We start from the raw sequence: 17,256 nt of genomic DNA, 5'->3' as shown, positions 1-17,256 counted from the left end.
GAAGAGAACATTTTACAAAGAGTACCTTTTCAATCAAAAAATCTAAATTCCTCTTGAAACTTGACACGTCTTTTATAACATTCTAAATCATGTCACATGTGAAATGTCTCAGTTTATATGGAAGGGAAAGGTCTTGAGTTTACATGTGAAATCAATCTGATGATGTGTCAGTTCACATAGGAAATGGTGATTTTCACATATAAAAGTTTGCATTCAAAACATGTCTTTTATCACATGTGAAATCACAACATCACATGTGAATGTTTCATTTCACGCATGACTTTATCCCTTTCACATGTTAAGTTTGCATTCACATATAAAATTTAAAAAAAAAAAAATTAACATGTGAATTTGAGATACACATGTGATTCCCAAATGTGAAACTTAGGTTCACATGTGAAACCACAACATCATGTGAAATGTTTCACTTCACATGTGACATTATCTTTTTCACATGTAAAGTTTGCAATGACATGTAAAGCTGAAAACATTTTGTCTTTTTCACGTGAATTTTAAGATACACGTGATTTCCAAATGTGAATTTTAAGTTCACATGTGAAATCACAACATCACATGTGAAACGTCCCAGTTCACATGTGAAAGACTAAATATCACATGTGCTTTTTTCGTAAGAAGCTTCATAAAACTGTCAACTGAGGTCGCTTGTCTAATATGAAGAGGGAGAATGTTCCAAATCCTTGGTGCATAACAACAGAAGGCAGCATCACCATACTTCTTGCTGTTCTGCGGTGGCAGAACATGGGAGTAATGTGACCTCTTTTAATGGTTTTTGTTAGAATTCTTGCTGCTGAGTTTTGGATGCGTTGCAGCTGATCAATAGTTTTTTTGGCTAACCAGTATAAGGTGTGTTGCAATAATCTAACCATAAGAGTACAAAGGCATGAGCCAGTTTTTTAGCATCCTCTAGGGGGAGGTAGGGTCTGACTCTTGTTATGTTTCTCAAGTGATAAAAGGCTATTTTAGTAATGTTGCTGATATGATTGTCAAAGTTGAGGTGAGGATCAACCAACCTTATACCTAATTGTGAAATGTAATCACTGCCAAATGCTTTATGATGAAATTAAAATACCACTTACTTTATACTGTAGTATTAAAGTATTTTATTTTTTAACCATATATTTGTCCCATTATCCATAATACAATAGAGATCTTAACCAATGGCATAAAAACCTTAAAAGGGCAAAATCAAGATGTAAATATTTTCTTAAATCAATTCAAAATGAACAATCAAGATGCGGCATAAAAATATAAACTGAATAAATAAAATGCAATCAAACTTAATGTTTAAATGAAAATCAAAACAGCTCCAATATTTAACTTAAAATGATCTGAATCTAAATTATTCTTTAGAGAACAAGTGAAAAGCAGTCAATAAAATGCAAACATCAATATGAGTCTAACACAGTAATTATATCACTGATCAAATCATTCGAAAGACATTATCAATAAAGAAACTAAAACAAAGACTAGAACATCTGAAATATCAGTAAATGAAATGGATCAATAGCAAACAGCATTTATCAAACATAATAAATAATCTGTCTAAGTAGGAAAAGGTGAGTAAATAACAGATTGTGAGTCAAGCAAGAGGAAAGTTCAAACTAATCTCAGAGGGACAAAAGTTCTCCCAGAAACTGATGAAGTAATTGTTACTGTTTGTTTGATGGACCCGGTTCCTGCTACATAAGGGTCTGCTCCTGTTAGAAAAACACAGCTTCAGTCAGTCATCTCACATGGAACACATTATAGAAGTGAAAAGTGACGGAGCAGCGACCTCTAGTGGCCTCTGTTCTTATCACATGTCAGTCAGCCTCACACTGTTGAAAAGAGGAGGATCCACAAGTGATGTACAAGATTTGTATCATTATTATTGGTCTGAAACTGGAATAGTAGATTGACTGATAGATTTACCTCTGGTGGTGGTGGAGCTGGACTTCTTTCCTCCTGAAAAGCATTTAACAAAGTGAGTGATGACAGAAAACACATTTAGTGAGATCACATGAAATTGGTGTCACAGAATCCTTGTTCTATATTTTTATGCTCTCTGTCATTTGTGCCATGTGTATTCTGTTACAGCTCTGTGAAAAACACGTATTATTGTGTTTTACACAATATATAGAAACTAATACTCACGTTGTTCTCTCCTGACTAGATCCCTGCTTGTGTGGTATCAGTCTCAGATGTACGTTGCTTTGGATAAAAGCGTCTGCTAAATGAAAAATGTAAATGTATCTAAATGTAAGATGAAATAAATACATACACACAGTCTAACCTATATGAACATAAGTGTAATATTGATATGTGTAGATCAGTGGTTTCATGATGAAGCTGACTGAAGATAAGGATAATCACTTTACCCCTTTTATGAGCACCATATAAACATTTAATATATAGTTATAAGGTATAAAGACATTTTATTAATTCCCATTATTTGTTATAACTTCTCCTATGAAGACATATTTATATTACTATCATTCCTTATCTTTTGTAGATTAACAGAGATATTTGCAAATTAATTTAAGATTTATGGTGGTTTATACATATGTAGACTTTACTTGCCTAAGAAATACATCTACCAAGAGCATTTATTAAAACTCTGAAAGTGTCAGACATGAACACTGATTTGAAGCTTGAAATTAATTCTTTTAGTGTGTTGGGAAATGAAAAAGATTTGGTCAAGAAAACAGTAAAACCAAACTTAACCTAGCTAAAGTAGGTCAAATGTAATCATTCATTAGAGGATCAGAGCAAAATAAACATGGTCATATGGTCACTACCAGTTTTCCAGATCCTCTGTGTTGCAAAGCTGCTGTGCTGATCCAGTTTGACCTGCTGTGTGTCTGTGGTTACCTGCCTTCCTGCTTCACTGCCTTGAGTTGAGATTGTCAACTAGAAGTCTGTTTATTGAATTTAAAAGTAAAACTGTCTTTCACTCAACCTGCCTATCAGAGTGTCTGCTTCCTGTTGTCTTAACTGGTTTGTTACAGTACACACTGGCCAAATGTGGACAAACAGCACGTCACCCATGAAAATGGATATATGAAATTAATTATATGATCTAAGAGTATCAGAAGAGGTTTTCTGAATAAAGAGACTGGGTACCTGAAGCTCCACACTGTCAAGAAACTGACTCCTTTAAGTGAATTTAGCAAGAATTTAAAGAAGTTCTGATAAACCTCATTAAAAGTTTCTCATTTTTTTCACATTATAAAATGACACTTAATGTTTACAGGCCGGACAATGTATGATGCAACAACAATTTGAATCAAATGTTAAAGCTCTCTGTGTCTAAGTGTCTTTTTCAATACTGCTATATTTCCACTAATAGTTGATTACCTCAACTGCAGAGGGTACCTGGCCTTTATTGGAAGTAGACTTATATAAGAGAGAGGCCTTTATTTATAATTCCCCCTGTATAACCCTAACCCTAAGTATATTTGCTCATATTTTAGTACAAAGCCTCCTCGCTTTCTGATCTGCTTCCGTTTGCTCTGTTAAATTTTTGTCACTGCATTACCACACATGTACTCATAGAACTGGAGTTACATCCAGGTAACTATTATTTATGCTTAACTGGCATGCACATTATATAACAGGCACCAGGAGTTTATCCACCTTTTTTTATCAACCCCGGCCTCTTTTTGGGGCTGGCTTTTATTTGTTTGTGTCGACCAAACCCCTGCCATTATCGGAGACCTGGCTTTTAATTGACAACCAGCCACTATTAGAGGAAATATGGTACACACATACTGGCTGTAAAATGATTCACTATGGTGGACACAGACCTTCCTATTGCGGCTGGAGCAGCAGTCATGTCCTGTCTAAAGATTGAGATCTTTTTTAGACTTAAATGTGTTCAAAACTAAAGAAATGGTAATCTCACCAAAACACACAGACAGTTCCAACAATCATTCTTGACTTCAGTAAGTGTTGAACTTCTCCAGACCTACAAATACTTGGGAACTGTGTTTGATGACAGATTGAGATTTAGTGACAGTACAGATGTTATTGTGAAAAAGGCTCAGGAGTGTCTGTGCTGTAAAATAAAAATTCAATTAAATTTAAGATACATTAACAAAAGAAAATGTAATCAGTAGGCCATTGTAGAAAATGTAATGAAGCCTTGTTTAGATCAGAAAAATTAAAAGTATGTTTCACACATCTAAACATGAAAACCAGTTAAATTTGACCCTAACACAATAGGAGGGCTAAACGATTTTAGCATTAGACTGCAACATAACAAAATGTGAAAAAAGTAGAGTCTGAATATTTTTTAAATGCTCTGTAATATGCAATTTAGTCAAATATGAACATAATTTCTAGGAGACAGCGTTGGATGAATGAACATTTCAGAATAAGCAAGTAAGAAGAAACATGATCAGTTGTGTATCATCAGCATAGAGGTGAAAAATAGCATGTTTATAGTTAATATCTGCTGATTAAACAAAAAGAAGAAAGAAAGTGGAAAAAACTAGAACTTTGCAGCACGTTAACCTGCACAGTACAGAATCCAGATCCAAATCCCAACATTATCATTTGTTTGCTGTGAGTGCAGAGTAGTTTTGGTCCAGATCCCTGCTGTCTGGATCCAGGTTCTGGTAGATGTTGTCTTCACACGAGGAGACTGGAGGACAGTTCTCATTGATGACAGGACGGTTCTCATTGCTGACAGATAACTGAAAATAAAACAGGAATGACATCAAACGTAAAATATAGCAATAACCAGGGTAACATCCCAGATATTGTGTTCTTCAATTGTTTGCTGATATTTTAATGATAACAACTCGGCAGGCCAGAGGTCTATTAACAGTAACTGTGATTTTATTTTATTATAGTTTTGTACACAGTAGTGAAGTAGTTGCAGCCATGAGATTGTTCCTAACTGCAAAAATAACATGTCTGCAAACAGTAAGAATTAACATGTTAACAAGGGCCACTGCCATTATTCCTTGTGTGTTTAAACTCTTTCTGACATTGTCATATTTGTATTTCGTAGATTTTTTTTCTGACATTGTCATATTTGTATTTTGTAGATTTTTAAATGTGTGTGAATGAATTGTATATGTGTACTTGTTTGCAAACGTGCTTCCCCTTAAGGGATGAATAAAGTATTTTTGAATTGAATTGAATGAGACATACATGGTTATAGAAATTCACCACCATGTTTCTGCTCTCTGAGGTTCCACTGGTGTTCAAACCACAGTTCCTCTTCATCTTCAATTTGTAGAGGAGCAGCAGAACAACAGTCAACAGCACAACAATCACAGGCACGATTACAGCCGGAGGCCAGAAGTAACCTGGGTGAGGGACATGGGAGTCGGGTTGAGAAGAAAGAGAAATATGTAGAAGTTTAAAAGTCTGGCATCTTTTGTCTTGTATTAGAAGCTTAAAGGTTCCCTGTGGAGTTTTTGACCACAACTAGCTTGTTTTTGCATGTGGATCTACGTTGTGCACACATGGTTGACGTGACACACAATCCTGCCAGTGGTTTCACATCATCCCCCCAGAAATGCAGCAATGCACCAACAAAAGCAGGAGAGAAGACAGCAAGCAATGCAAGATTTAAAATACTTTATATAATCAGCTTTGCAAATATTTTATGATTGAAAAAATCCACTTGAACAGTTAACAGTTTTTCTTTATTGCAACTGGACAACAATAGCATATTTGGGTTGCAAATATTAGTACATTTCACAGGGTTTACAACTCGTCATTTATTTCATTGTCAACACTTATGTTGGACCTAAAGGATACACACAACATGTTTTGGTGAGTAACACTAGATATAAATATAACCTTGTTTACAAGAACACTACACAGAACTTTTATCAAAAATGAGATCTTCCTGTTGAAAAAAAAATCCATAAGACTTTGGTCTGAATGTTTCTTGACTTGTCATGTGCTGACATCACAAGTTAATAATTATCTTACATCATTAGAAACATAGGATGTGTTTAAACATCAGGCGTGATGATAACAAGGAAAATTGTTTTAAAATTGAATGTAAAATGTTTTCTTCTAGGTGCTGAACTGTCTTATGTGCTGAAACACATGTTGGACCATCTTGTTATTCACTAACCAAGACCACTCCTTCTAGAATATGGATTTAATGGTTTATTGGAGGGGTGATGGAAGAGCAGGGTGAAAAGGAGAAAGGATAGTTAGAGGGATGATTGGAGAGGGAAGGATGGATGGGGGAAGGCGGAGGGTCGGGGCTGTGAGGATGTGGGGTTGAGGGTCGAAGTCGTGGGATGCGGGATGAGGGGGTAAGGGTCGAGGGGATGAGGGTCAAGGGATGGGGAGAAAGAAGAGCAGGCAGGAAAGAGGGGAAGGAGGGAGTGGATAGGAGAGTGATAGATGTAAGGAGGAGAGGCGTCGACGTCAGGGAGGTAAGTGGGAACAAGGGGGTTGAGACTCAGGGTGGGGGTGCTGTCTCGATGATCTGGCATCTGTACGAAGCCCCGAAAGAGACTTCAACCAGAGAGGCGAGAATGGGATTTCTTTATGTTATCCAGGTCGTGACGGATGTAAGTATGATAGGTGGGAGACGACCAACGGCCGAGGATTTTGATGATGTTGTCGGGAATACCTTGTCTAGAGGCAGTGGAAGCAGCTCCGATACGGAACGAGTGTCCTGAGAACTGGTCAGGGGGTATGCCGGATCTGGCAAGTACCGAGCGCATGTGGTGATGGAACCAAAAACGTGTTGCTACCCTTCCCGTTTCCATGATGAACAGAGAGTCTTGAGGGGAAGCTCGGTTGGCTAGTCTTGTATTGATGTACACGTGTATGGGTTCATAAGGACTTATGTATGAATCTAGGCGGAAAAGGTAGATGGGTTGAGGTTGACCCGACTGTTTGGTCTTGCTGCGTTTGAGGTGGTAGATGAGTGTGTCTGAAGAGTGGAAAGAGATGTCGAACAATGTGGTGTGTAGTGATGGATCGAAGGAGTAGGAAGGGGCTGTGATTTCTGAGCAGCGTTGGAAGCCAAAAAAGGCTAGTAAAAACATGGACATGGGTGAACGTTTTGGTGTGGGGTGCGGTTCCGCCTTGCGGAGACCTTTGGTTAACATATTAATATGAGAGTGGGACAAGGCTGGCCATGGCGCTCCGGAAATCAATTTAACAAAGAAATTGATTCCACTGAGGTAAGTCTGTATGGTGGAAGACTTGATCTTGAGTTGAGTGTGGGAGGATATAATGAAGCAGGAGAGGGTAAGAATGTCCAATGAAGGGAATGGGAGTCCGTGGGAGACGTGAAAGGCTTTAAAGGAATTCCAGCCGGTGAGGTATGAAGATAGTGTTCGAGGGGTGACGCTGTTGATGATGTTGTCCCGTGAACTGGTGACCAGTTGTTCCAGTTGCGGGTTCAGTTGTAGATTGTGGCTGAAAACGGAGGGACTGGAGTTGGAAGAGGGTTGAAGGCTGGAGCTAGTTGTCTGAATTTCTGAAACAGGAAACGAGAGAGTGAATCAGCGATTGCGTTTTTGTGACCTGGGATGTGGAGTGCTCAGATGATGAACTGGTGCTGGGCTAAAACCAATGTTAGCTTGCACACGAACTGCATGATGTCCAGATTGTGTGACCGGCCTTTGTTGAGGATGTCGACGACGGCGCTGTTGTCAGAGTGGATGGCAATGGTCTTTTTGGACCATTCGTGCACCCAAAGAATGGCAGCGATGATTATCGGGTACATTTCTGAAATGGTGGAGGAAGGGGCCAGGGAAGAGAAGTCAGGTGGCCATTCGGCTGAGAACCATCTGCCGCCGTAGTAACCGCCAAAGCCGACTGAAGGGGCGGCGTCAGTGTATAGCTGGATGTCACTGGCGTCTGTGACGTGGTTGTCGTAAAAGGAGATGCCGTTCCAGGAAGAGAGGAACTGGTGCCACATTTTTAGTTCCATCTTGCATGCGCTGTCTAGTGTGACGTGGTCGTGGATGGATGGGACGGCGGTGGCTATGGAAAGAAGGTGTGACAAGAAAGATCAGCCCTGAGGGATGATGCGGGTGGCGTAGTTGAAATGGCCCAGCAGTGAGAGTAATTGACATTTGGTGCATGTGTTGGCCATGAGAAAGTTTTGAATGAGTAGAGAAATGCGGTGGAGTTTCTCAGTAGGCAGAGATGCTTGGAGTGTAATGGAGTTGAGGGTGATGCCGAGGAATTCCAGGGATGTGCTTGGGCCTTCTGTTTTCTCTGGAGACAGGGGAACGCCGAGATCGGTGAATGCGGAAGTCATTGTAGTGAGACCGTATGACAGGGACGAAGACGGTGGCGTGACCGTGAGGAAGTCATCAAGTAGGTGGATGACGTACGGGAGTTTATAATTGTTGGAAAGAATCCAGCAGAGGGCTTCAGACAATGAGTCGAAAATTTTCGGGCTGCTCTTGCAGCCGAACGTTAGACGAACGGCAAAATAGTATGCACCCTTCCAGGAGACTCCGAAGAGGTGCCAGTAGTCGGGGTGGATAGGAGGACTTTGAAAGCACTTGTGATGTCCACCTTGGACAACCATGCTCCTTGGCCCGCAAGGCGGATGAGGGAAATGGCGTGGTCTATGTTGGCATATTGCATGGAAAAGTCCAGGCTGGAAATCAGACTGTTAATGCTTGGAACAGTGGAACCGTGGGGGGACGAGAGGTCGATAATGAGCCTCTTCTTCCCGGAGTACTTCCTGGTTGCCACTCCGATTGGGCTGACTCTGAAAGACGGAAAAGGGGGCTGGAGAAAGGGCCAATCATGAAGGCGTCATCAACTTCTTTTTGTAGTAGTCTTTTTTTTTTTTTTTATTGGTGCTACTGTTAACAAGACAGTGGAAAGGGAAAAAAATAAATAAAAGACAAATCAAGCAAATAGACAAACAAACAAAAATAATGTCAAACAACAGCAATGACAACATCATATTACAATGAAAAAGATAGTAAATGTAGAAAGCAACTAAGCAATATGGATTGATTGTGGGCAAAGGGAAGGGGGGGTGAGTGAATGAATGAAAGTGAGAAAAGAAGAGAGAGAGAGGAGGGGGAGAAAGTGAGGGGGAGAAAGAAAAGGTGAGAGCGTTAATAATTATAATAATAATAATAATGATAATAATAACAATACAACAATATAACGTAATAATGATAATAGTCTTGTTTGATAGTATACTGCAGCAGAGGCAGCCACAATAACAGCAAAATGGGTTAAATAATTAGATACTTATATTAATTTATATCAATTTATATCTATTTGAGTTTATATCAATTAAATTAATTTAATATGGCTATGGGGGGTGGAGCCAAACACACAGAGCCCAAGGAGGGGAGGACACCATCACCCTCCCACACGACAGCCAGCCCCCCCAGCAACACAGACACAGTCCAGGGACCAGACCAGCTGAGACCAGCTAAGGGGTTTTCCTCCTGTAGTATTTGTTTGTTTTGCTTCTTTCCTCTTCTCCCCTTCTCTCTTTTGTTGTTTGTTTGTTTGTTTGCTTGTCTGTTTTGGAGACGGTCCAAACCTAGTCCAGCTGGACCACTCTCAGACCCTTTGGGAGAGAGTTTGTCCAGTGGGAGGTGACCATAGATTTTTTTTTTTTTTTTTTTTTTTACTATAAGAGGGATAGGGGTGGAGGTACCACAGTCAGCTACCTCCCGCCGCTCTCATCAAGGACCGCGGCCATACCACCGGAGGGCAAGGAGTCAGGAGCCCCGCATGGCTCCACCCCCCACCGCCCTGCAAATATGACATTACCCAGACTTACGACTGCCTCTACCTCCACCGACACCACACTCAAGGACCAGAACAACAGCAGTAATAATAATAATAATAATAATAATAATAATAATAATAATAATAATAATAATAATGATTATGATAATAATAACATCAACAGCAACAACAATAATAATAATAGTGTAATTGATGATATCTAGAATAACAATAATAGTGATAACAATAATAATAGTGTAATTCATAGTATCTGGCATAAATGACAATAGTAGTGATAGCAATAATAACAATAATAATAATAACAATAATGATAAAGATATTTCATTTCTAAATAACAATAATTAGCCTGTCATGACACATGTTGATGATATATATGTATAACTGGAATGAGAGGGAGTGGGGAGGGAAGAAGTAAAACAAAGAAATAAAAACAAAAACAAACAAACAAAACAAAAACAAAAAAAGAAAGAAAAAAGGACGGAAATGAAAAGTGAATTAAATTAAAAAAAAAAAAAAAAAAAAAATTGTCTGTTATTGGTTGGGTATGTGGTCTGATATGTGGTCATGTACATGGCTCTGGTTTTGATAATTGATTTGGATTTGAATTCTGGGTGGAGTTTTAGGTGATTAATGAATATGGTCCATGTTTCCTCAAAGGCTGATATATTGTTTGTTTTGCAAGGTGTTATTTTTTCTATGTGTTGAGATGTGTTCTGAGAGTAAATTGGTCCAGTGAGTGATATGGCAGGAATGTTTGGATTGCCAGTTTTGAAATATTATTTTCTTGGCGATAGTTAGAGAAATCGGGTTTTTGTGTTTGTGTTTAGTTGGGATTGTGATATGTGTCAAGTCTCCCAGCAAGCAGAGTGATGGGGACGCTGAGATTCTGCAGCCCAAGATACTCGAGAGTTTTTCTGTGACTGTTATCCAAAATGAAAGAACTGGCTGGCAAGACCAAGTGGCGTGAAAATTATCATCTATTTGACCCAAGGTGCACTGTGAACAGATATCTGTATCGATCAATCCCATTTTTAACATTTTTCCTTGAGTGATGTGTATTGTGTGGATGGTTTTATATTGTATTAGTTGTAAATTTGTATTGGTACTCATGTAGAAGATGTTTTTATTGATTTGTATCCAGAAATCGGGGTTGGGAGATACAGCCATGTCCTTTTCCCATTTTGAGGTTGGGAGTGTTATGGAGGTGTCTGACAATGATTTGTTTATGAGTTTATAAATTTTTGAAATTATTCTTAAGATTTCTTTGCTTAATTTGGAAGGCTGTAATGTGTTATTGGATATGTTGATTTTAGATTTAATAATGGATTTTAGTTGTTGGTATTGGAGGAATTGGTCTCTCCCAACTCCATACCTCTGGATAAGTGTATTGAATGATGTGAACTGGTTGTTTTCAAATAAGTGGTGGAGGTGAGTGATTCCTTTTTGGTGCCATGATGGAAAGTGAACAGAAGTGTTGTACAGTTGGAAGTCCGGATTGTGCCAAATCGGGGTGAACCTACATAGTGCCAGTGATGATTTGGTGATTTTGTGGGCTTTCCACCAGGCTGTCAGAGTTGAGGAGATTGTGATGTTCTTGTAGTAGTCCTGTTTCTTGATTGATTGTGGTAGGAATGGGAGGTCTGTGAGTGAAGTGGTTTTACATTGATTTTGTTCTATCTGTAACCATGGTATACTGTTATTATCTTTATGGATCCATTTGAGTGGATATTGTAGCTGATTTGACAAGAAGTAATGAAGGAAGTTTGGTGCTTCTAGGCCGCCCTGTGATTTTGTGCTCTGTAATGTTGAAAGTGAGATTCTTGGTTTTTTATTTCTCCACTAGAATTGAGTTGTTAAAGAGTTTAAAGTTTGAAACCAGTTGTCAGTGGGGGTAATGGGAAGTAATGAAAATTGGTAGTTGATTTGTGGAAGGGTTTTCATTTTAACTGTTGCAATGCGTCCAATAAGAGTAAGTGGTAACTTGGTCCAGCGTTTAAAATCATCTTCTATGTTTTTCAGCAGAGGGGTGTAGTTGAGGTTAAACAACTTCGACAGCCTGGAGGAAATATTAATGTAATAATATTAATTTTTGCAGTAGTCTATCGAATGTGGAGGGTTCAGACAGGGCTGATTGCAAGTTGTTGCATATGTGAGTGGACTCTGGTATGACCCGGGTGGAAACCGTAGGTGAAGCCCTGAATGAGGAAGTTGACGAACTGGGTGTCTGGATGGTTTTGTAGGGCGGTGGCTAGAGCATTGGGGGTATTGAGATACTTACACAGCTGTTGCTTTGTCGGGTTGTGTAGGCATGTGGCTCTGGCGTGGGCTCCTCCGCAGAATGAACGAGTGTGGAGGAATTTGCAGCTGGAGGAGCTGCAACCGAGGTCGTTGAAGTTATTGCAGATCATCCGTCCTCCCTAGTAGAGGACAGATCTCCCTCTCCTGTCCGTGCCTTTAGGGAGGGGGCCAAGGATGGACAGGTGATCTATGGCAGGTTTGGGGGTGATGGATAGTGGAGGAGCCACCAATGGCAAGCTGTATGGCATGGCTGGGCTTCGCTTGTCTGTTACCGAGGCGCGGGGCAGGGGGGCGGAGAGGGTGCATGCTGCAGCGGGATGGGAAGGGGCGCCGCACATTTCGCAGTGTAGAGAAGCGCGAGCTGCGAAAACTCGGCAGTAGAGCTCGTGGTCCAGTATTCCCCAGTACGTGCCCTGGTTGAACTGTTGGAAGCAACCGGCAGCTTGGGAGGCAAAGAGGATATGGTAAGAATAGAATCCGTTGCCGCCAAAATGCAAGGCCAGGTCGAGAATTAGCGACAAGTATTCATCGAGCTCAGACCTGTGGTTAAGGAAGGCTGAACAAATTATGTCCCTATACAACCAGAAAGCAAATGCAAACTCGGCGACTGTGAGGTCCTTGGAGCGGGCAGGAAGTGGCTGTTTAAGTTCCAAGGGGCCGAATGAGGTGAGCAGTTCCCTGGGGATGTGAGGATTAATTGATGTAGGGTAAATGAGTTGAGCAAGGTCAATGTAATTACCAGTTAGGATCTGCTGCCTGAGGGTGGGCGACACAGGTGAGGGCTGGGCGGATGCTAGGGGGCGCACTGGTGGCTGGGTGGTGCCAGGATGTAGCCGCTGGATGGAGGTGCGGGAGCCAGGAAAAGGCCGAGGCTGGCTGTGTGTAAGGCCGTTGGATAAGGAGGTGCAGGTGCTGTAGTACAGGTAATGCTAGTGTGCGGGTCGTGGGGGGGGGGGGGGGGGATAAGGAGGGTGAAAAGAAGAAAGAGGGGGAAAAGGTTGGCTATAACTTGTGGAGCTGCTGGAGCCCGCTATTGTTGGTGCTGTCTGAGTGGCTGCCATGGTTGGTACGGGTGGAGGAGCAGCTGAGGTGGCCGGGAGGGAAGGGGCAGCAGAGATAGGAGCCAGAGAGGCGGAAGGGATGCTGGGGTGGTGGGATGTATATGTGTGGGATGTAAGTGTGGATGAAGAGAAAGTAGGAGGAAGAAATGGCTGTGGAGCAGAGAGAGCCTGCATACGGTTTGAAGCAGCCTGTACTGGAGAGGCTGAGGTGGCTGAGGAGGAAGGTGTGCGTCTGGCAGAGCGACGTGCCATGACGTCACGGACATCGTCACGCGCACAACGCCGGGAACCCAGCCTCTGCCGCAGTATACTATCATTTAAGCGAGCGACGGTCCACTCGGACATGTTTGGGACCGAGGAGCGGTCAGTGCGCTGGTGGCGAGGAGAGCTCTGCACGTGGCGGCTAGTCCTCTTGGGCGGGCTCTGGGATCTCGAGCGAGGCTGGAGTGAGCGTCAGGAATGAGTGACTTCCTTCAGACGCCGAGTACGGGACCTTCCCCTGGAGCCGCTGGGGAGCGAGGGCTCGATGATACTGTCATTGACGGAGGATGGGGGCCGAGGAGCCGGGATGGGGGCTGAGGAGCCGGGATGAGGGAGACCGAGGAGCGCAGGCGAGGCTGCCGGAAAGATCGGATGCCGGGGGACATCTCTGGGACGTCTAACAAGTCCTCGTCTGAAGTGTTGAGGAGCAGTTCGAGGTCCGTGATGTGAGTAAGAAAAGTTTATTTTTTTTAGATGCTGGTGTGTCACAGGGTACTTGCAGGCTGAGACAAAGGGGAGAGGAGCAGATGTGGTGTCTCTAAATACCCTGTGGTGTGGAAATGGGATGCGTACAAGGCGTGGTCTTTGGTTCCCGAACTTTGTTTATAAGTCTATACACTTCATTTATTATTATACAACGTTGTTATGCTGAATTTTACTGTTTTTGCAGAGAGACAGTGATGGACAGATGGACAGACATGAACTCTCCTGTACCTGTAAACTGCTCTGTGGTTTCAGGGAAAGATGATGAAGGTGTGAAGCTTCCTGAACTGGAGATTAAACTCTGTGTTGTTGTTGGTGTGGAGGCTGATGGGACTGATGTTGGAAAAGGTCGGAGAGTCCGGTTTGTTTTTGAAGTGGTTGGAGCTGTGAACAATGAAAACACATTGAAACAATCAGATACTGAATCAATAATGCAGAGAAATGAGATGCTGCTTTAGACAGAAAGATCATATTGACAGCATCCATCACATACACAAGAAATACGCAGCAGTAAATATGTTAATGAAGTAAATGATTAAGAATATTTGAAGTTGGTTTGTTCTGTTAATCACAAGAAAGTATTTTTATTTGATTTTTGATTACAGAAGAGTAAGAAAATAACATCCACAGGTTGGTTTTCTGACATTAAACATAAAAGCACAAATGTCTGAAAAGGTTTTAAAAAATCGTACAAACTTATTGTTGATCACAATTTTTCATAATTTAACCATCTAACAATTGATATTCATTGAACAGAATGTGGTCTGAAAATAAAATATAAAACTCACCATCTACAACAAAGATCAGGAACGTGTTGGATGAATCTGGAGACGAAGATCTGCCGTAACCACACCTGTACCGTCCTGTGTCTGACTTCTTCAGCTGTGTGATGGTCACATACAGTCCAAATACAGATCCTTCTCTATATTCAATGCTGTATCTGCCATTCTGAGCTCTGTTCCCTTCTGTTTCAACCAGGATGTCTTTTTCTTTTTTACATTCATCCTTACAGAAGAACTTCCTGCTTCCATTGACAGTATTGAGGCATCCTTTTGTGAAATTTGTTCCCACAGTTCCTACAAAGAGGAAACGAGTGTTTTCACCCAACGTTGCTGCTGAAAAGATGAACAATCAGCAGTTACTGTCTGTACTTCCTGTAAGATGCTGCAGTCTGGAGTCATGATTTCATCTAACATCAATACACTGAGTCAATATATCATAAACGTCTCACATTCTTCAACAATTTAATTAAATTCTATCTGACTTCATTTATTCTTAAGCTTCAGAATCATTGAATGGGATGAACATAGTAAATATATCAGGTTTTATGACTTTCAGTAGAAACTAACCATCTATAACTGTGATGTCAAAGTCAGAATAAGAATCTGGGACTGAAGATCCACCCAAACCACATCTGTACCGTCCTGAGTCTGACTTGGTCAGCTGTGTGAAGGTCACAGTCACAATTCTTCTTCCAGAAGATCCGTCTTTATATCTGATGCTGTATCTGCCACTCTGAGCTGTGACATCATCTGTTTTAATGAGAATGTCTTCTTCTTTACATTTTCCTTTACAGAAGAACATGGTGCTTCCAGATGAAGTCAAGGAGCAAATAATTGAACCATTTCCTCCTTCAGCTCCAGCAAAAAGGTTTATTGCATTGACGAGTCCAGTGTTTCCATCCTGCAGTGCTGTTGGAAAGATGAACAGTGAATACTGATGATCAATACTTTGTGTATTGTAGACTTACTGTAAACAGACTGCAGATTAATGAGGGCTAATCCATCAGTTCACAGAGAAGCAGAGATGATACAGAGGCAGCCATTAGCAAAGTTTTCACTGACTGTACAGCAGTTGCTGTTGTTCTACTTGTAGCTGCAGTTGTAGTCACAGTGTCTCTGTGGAACGTCTGTTTTTCAATGTTTTTCTTTCATACTTTCTAATATCAAACACATTAATGAGCAACAAATATTCATGATGGATGGTTCATATGTTTAGTTAAATTAGATTATGTTTAGTTTAGTTAAATTATAAGATTAGATTATAGAGATGTTGTTATTAGTGACAGAATAATTTAGAGAACGACAGGAAAACTAATTAACATGACAGCAACATGAAAACTTGTGTGATACAAATCTGACATTTGTTAAAATGAACACAATGAATGTCCAGAAGCAGTTTGTGCTGCAGCTTTACAGACACAGTCAGGTAATCAGTCCTCACCTGATAAGAAGCAGAAGAACAGAACATGGTGGATATTCATTCTGAGTTTGATCCTGATGCAGAAAATCATCAAACTGTCAGAGAACTGCCTCTATATGTCTGTCTGATCAATCAGGAAGCTGACGATGATTTAAGTTAACACTCCTCTCTCTCTCTCTCTCTCTCTCTCTCTCTCTCTCTGTTTAAACATTCCAGTATGTCAGTAGCACAATATATTGACCTTATAAAAATCTTTACATACTGTATAATATCCCAGGAGATATCCAAGAAAAGAAAATGTTTAGTGAAGCGTTTGTTCAGAAAAAGAAAAATAGATCAGTGAGAGATATCTTGGCTCTAACTGAGACTTGGTGAGAAAAAGGAGTGTGTTCCTCTTTGTGTAAAAGTAAACTTCCTTATTTCTAAAATGCATCAGACAACCTTCAGAACCAAACTGTCCTGGGTGTTAACTCACACCAATGAATGTGTTTCTTCCCATTAATTTGCTTCTCAAGGTTTCTCATGAGCTTTAAAATGTATTGCTCATTTCTTTCTTTCTTTTTTTTTTGTAGAATAACACAACTATTTGTAAATTAAGAGACATATGATGTGAACAGCTGTATTTATGATTTATGATGGATTATAAATATGTAGACTTTATTTGCCTAAGAAATAGACCTAACAAGAGCATTTACTAGAACTCTGAAAGTGTCAGACATGAACACTGACTTGAAGCTGACTTGAAATTTGTTGGGAAATAAAAAAGATTCAGTGAAGAAAACAGTGAAAGACTGCAGGACCTCTAGAGGCACGAGGCTCTGTGCAGCAGCAACATTCACACCACTTGCAGCAGTTCTGGGAGAAGTAAACTGTAAAATTCATAATGCAGCTGTTTTGATGTGCAGTAAGAACAGCTCTGACTGAAGTCACTTTTAAATCCTAAACCTTTTACTTTGCTTCTTTAAAGTTAATATAAAAGTTTAGTGAATGTCAGCACCCTCGACCAGTTTAGATTAAAGGTTCATATTTTTGTTTTTTTTGTTCTTCTGTCATTTATATTTAGGGATGTATGGTATTGGATTTTTTGCCGATATCCAACATGCCCATTCTTTCCATCTCATTTTTGCCCATTGTCGGTACCGATATACCACTGCCACAAAATGTCAACAAGTTAACACGTGCTCTATTGTGCATTTATTATAAACTTGCAAACATTTTACAT

The 17,256-nt window shown here is 40.5% G+C and overlaps 2 protein-coding genes across 18 annotated transcripts in view; both read right to left on the bottom strand.

Annotated features, from left to right (window-relative positions):
• LOC137185180 (polymeric immunoglobulin receptor-like) overlaps positions 1–17,256 on the bottom strand; it is a 65,508-nt gene that overhangs the window by 36,336 nt on the left and 11,916 nt on the right. The window lies entirely within an intron of this gene.
• Positions 773–15,520, bottom strand: LOC137185177 (uncharacterized). 11 transcript variants are annotated; one of them, XR_010928791.1, is made up of 7 exons: positions 15,182–15,520; positions 14,621–14,947; positions 14,064–14,216; positions 5,161–5,318; positions 4,516–4,697; positions 1,933–1,965; positions 773–1,718 (listed from the first exon to the last, which is right to left on the bottom strand). XR_010928791.1 is itself a non-coding variant. In XM_067593482.1 (6 exons), exons 1-5 carry the CDS (start codon positions 15,414–15,416, stop codon positions 4,554–4,556), a joined length of 1,017 nt encoding a protein of 338 aa, XP_067449583.1. In that variant the 5' UTR covers positions 15,417–15,520; the 3' UTR covers positions 773–1,965; positions 4,516–4,553. The 11 variants fall into 11 exon arrangements, 4 of the variants coding, with proteins under 4 accessions (XP_067449583.1, XP_067449585.1, XP_067449584.1 ...); XR_010928789.1 differs by having other exon boundaries at positions 776–1,718; positions 2,155–4,697; XR_010928790.1 differs by having other exon boundaries at positions 776–1,718; positions 3,905–4,697.

The sequence above is a fragment of the Thunnus thynnus genome, chromosome 6, assembly GCF_963924715.1.
Source record: "Thunnus thynnus chromosome 6, fThuThy2.1, whole genome shotgun sequence".
In the NCBI taxonomy this organism is placed as follows: domain Eukaryota; kingdom Metazoa; phylum Chordata; class Actinopteri; order Scombriformes; family Scombridae; genus Thunnus; species Thunnus thynnus.
This window is presented reverse-complemented; position numbering and strand designations above follow the sequence as displayed.

Bases quoted from the DNA above. Each gene is read 5' to 3' on its own strand.
- LOC137185177 (XM_067593482.1), bottom strand. From the start codon at position 15,416: ATGTTCTTCTGTAAAGGAAAATGTAAAGAAGAAGACATTCTCATTAAA. The intron at 14,217-14,620 runs GTGAGTTTTATA...CATTGTTCACAG, and splicing joins CCTGATCTTTGTTGTAGATG to CTCCAACCACTTCAAAAACA. The intron at 4,698-5,160 runs GTATGTCTCATT...TTTTATTTTCAG, and splicing joins TGGTGAATTTCTATAACCAT to TTATCTGTCAGCAATGAGAA.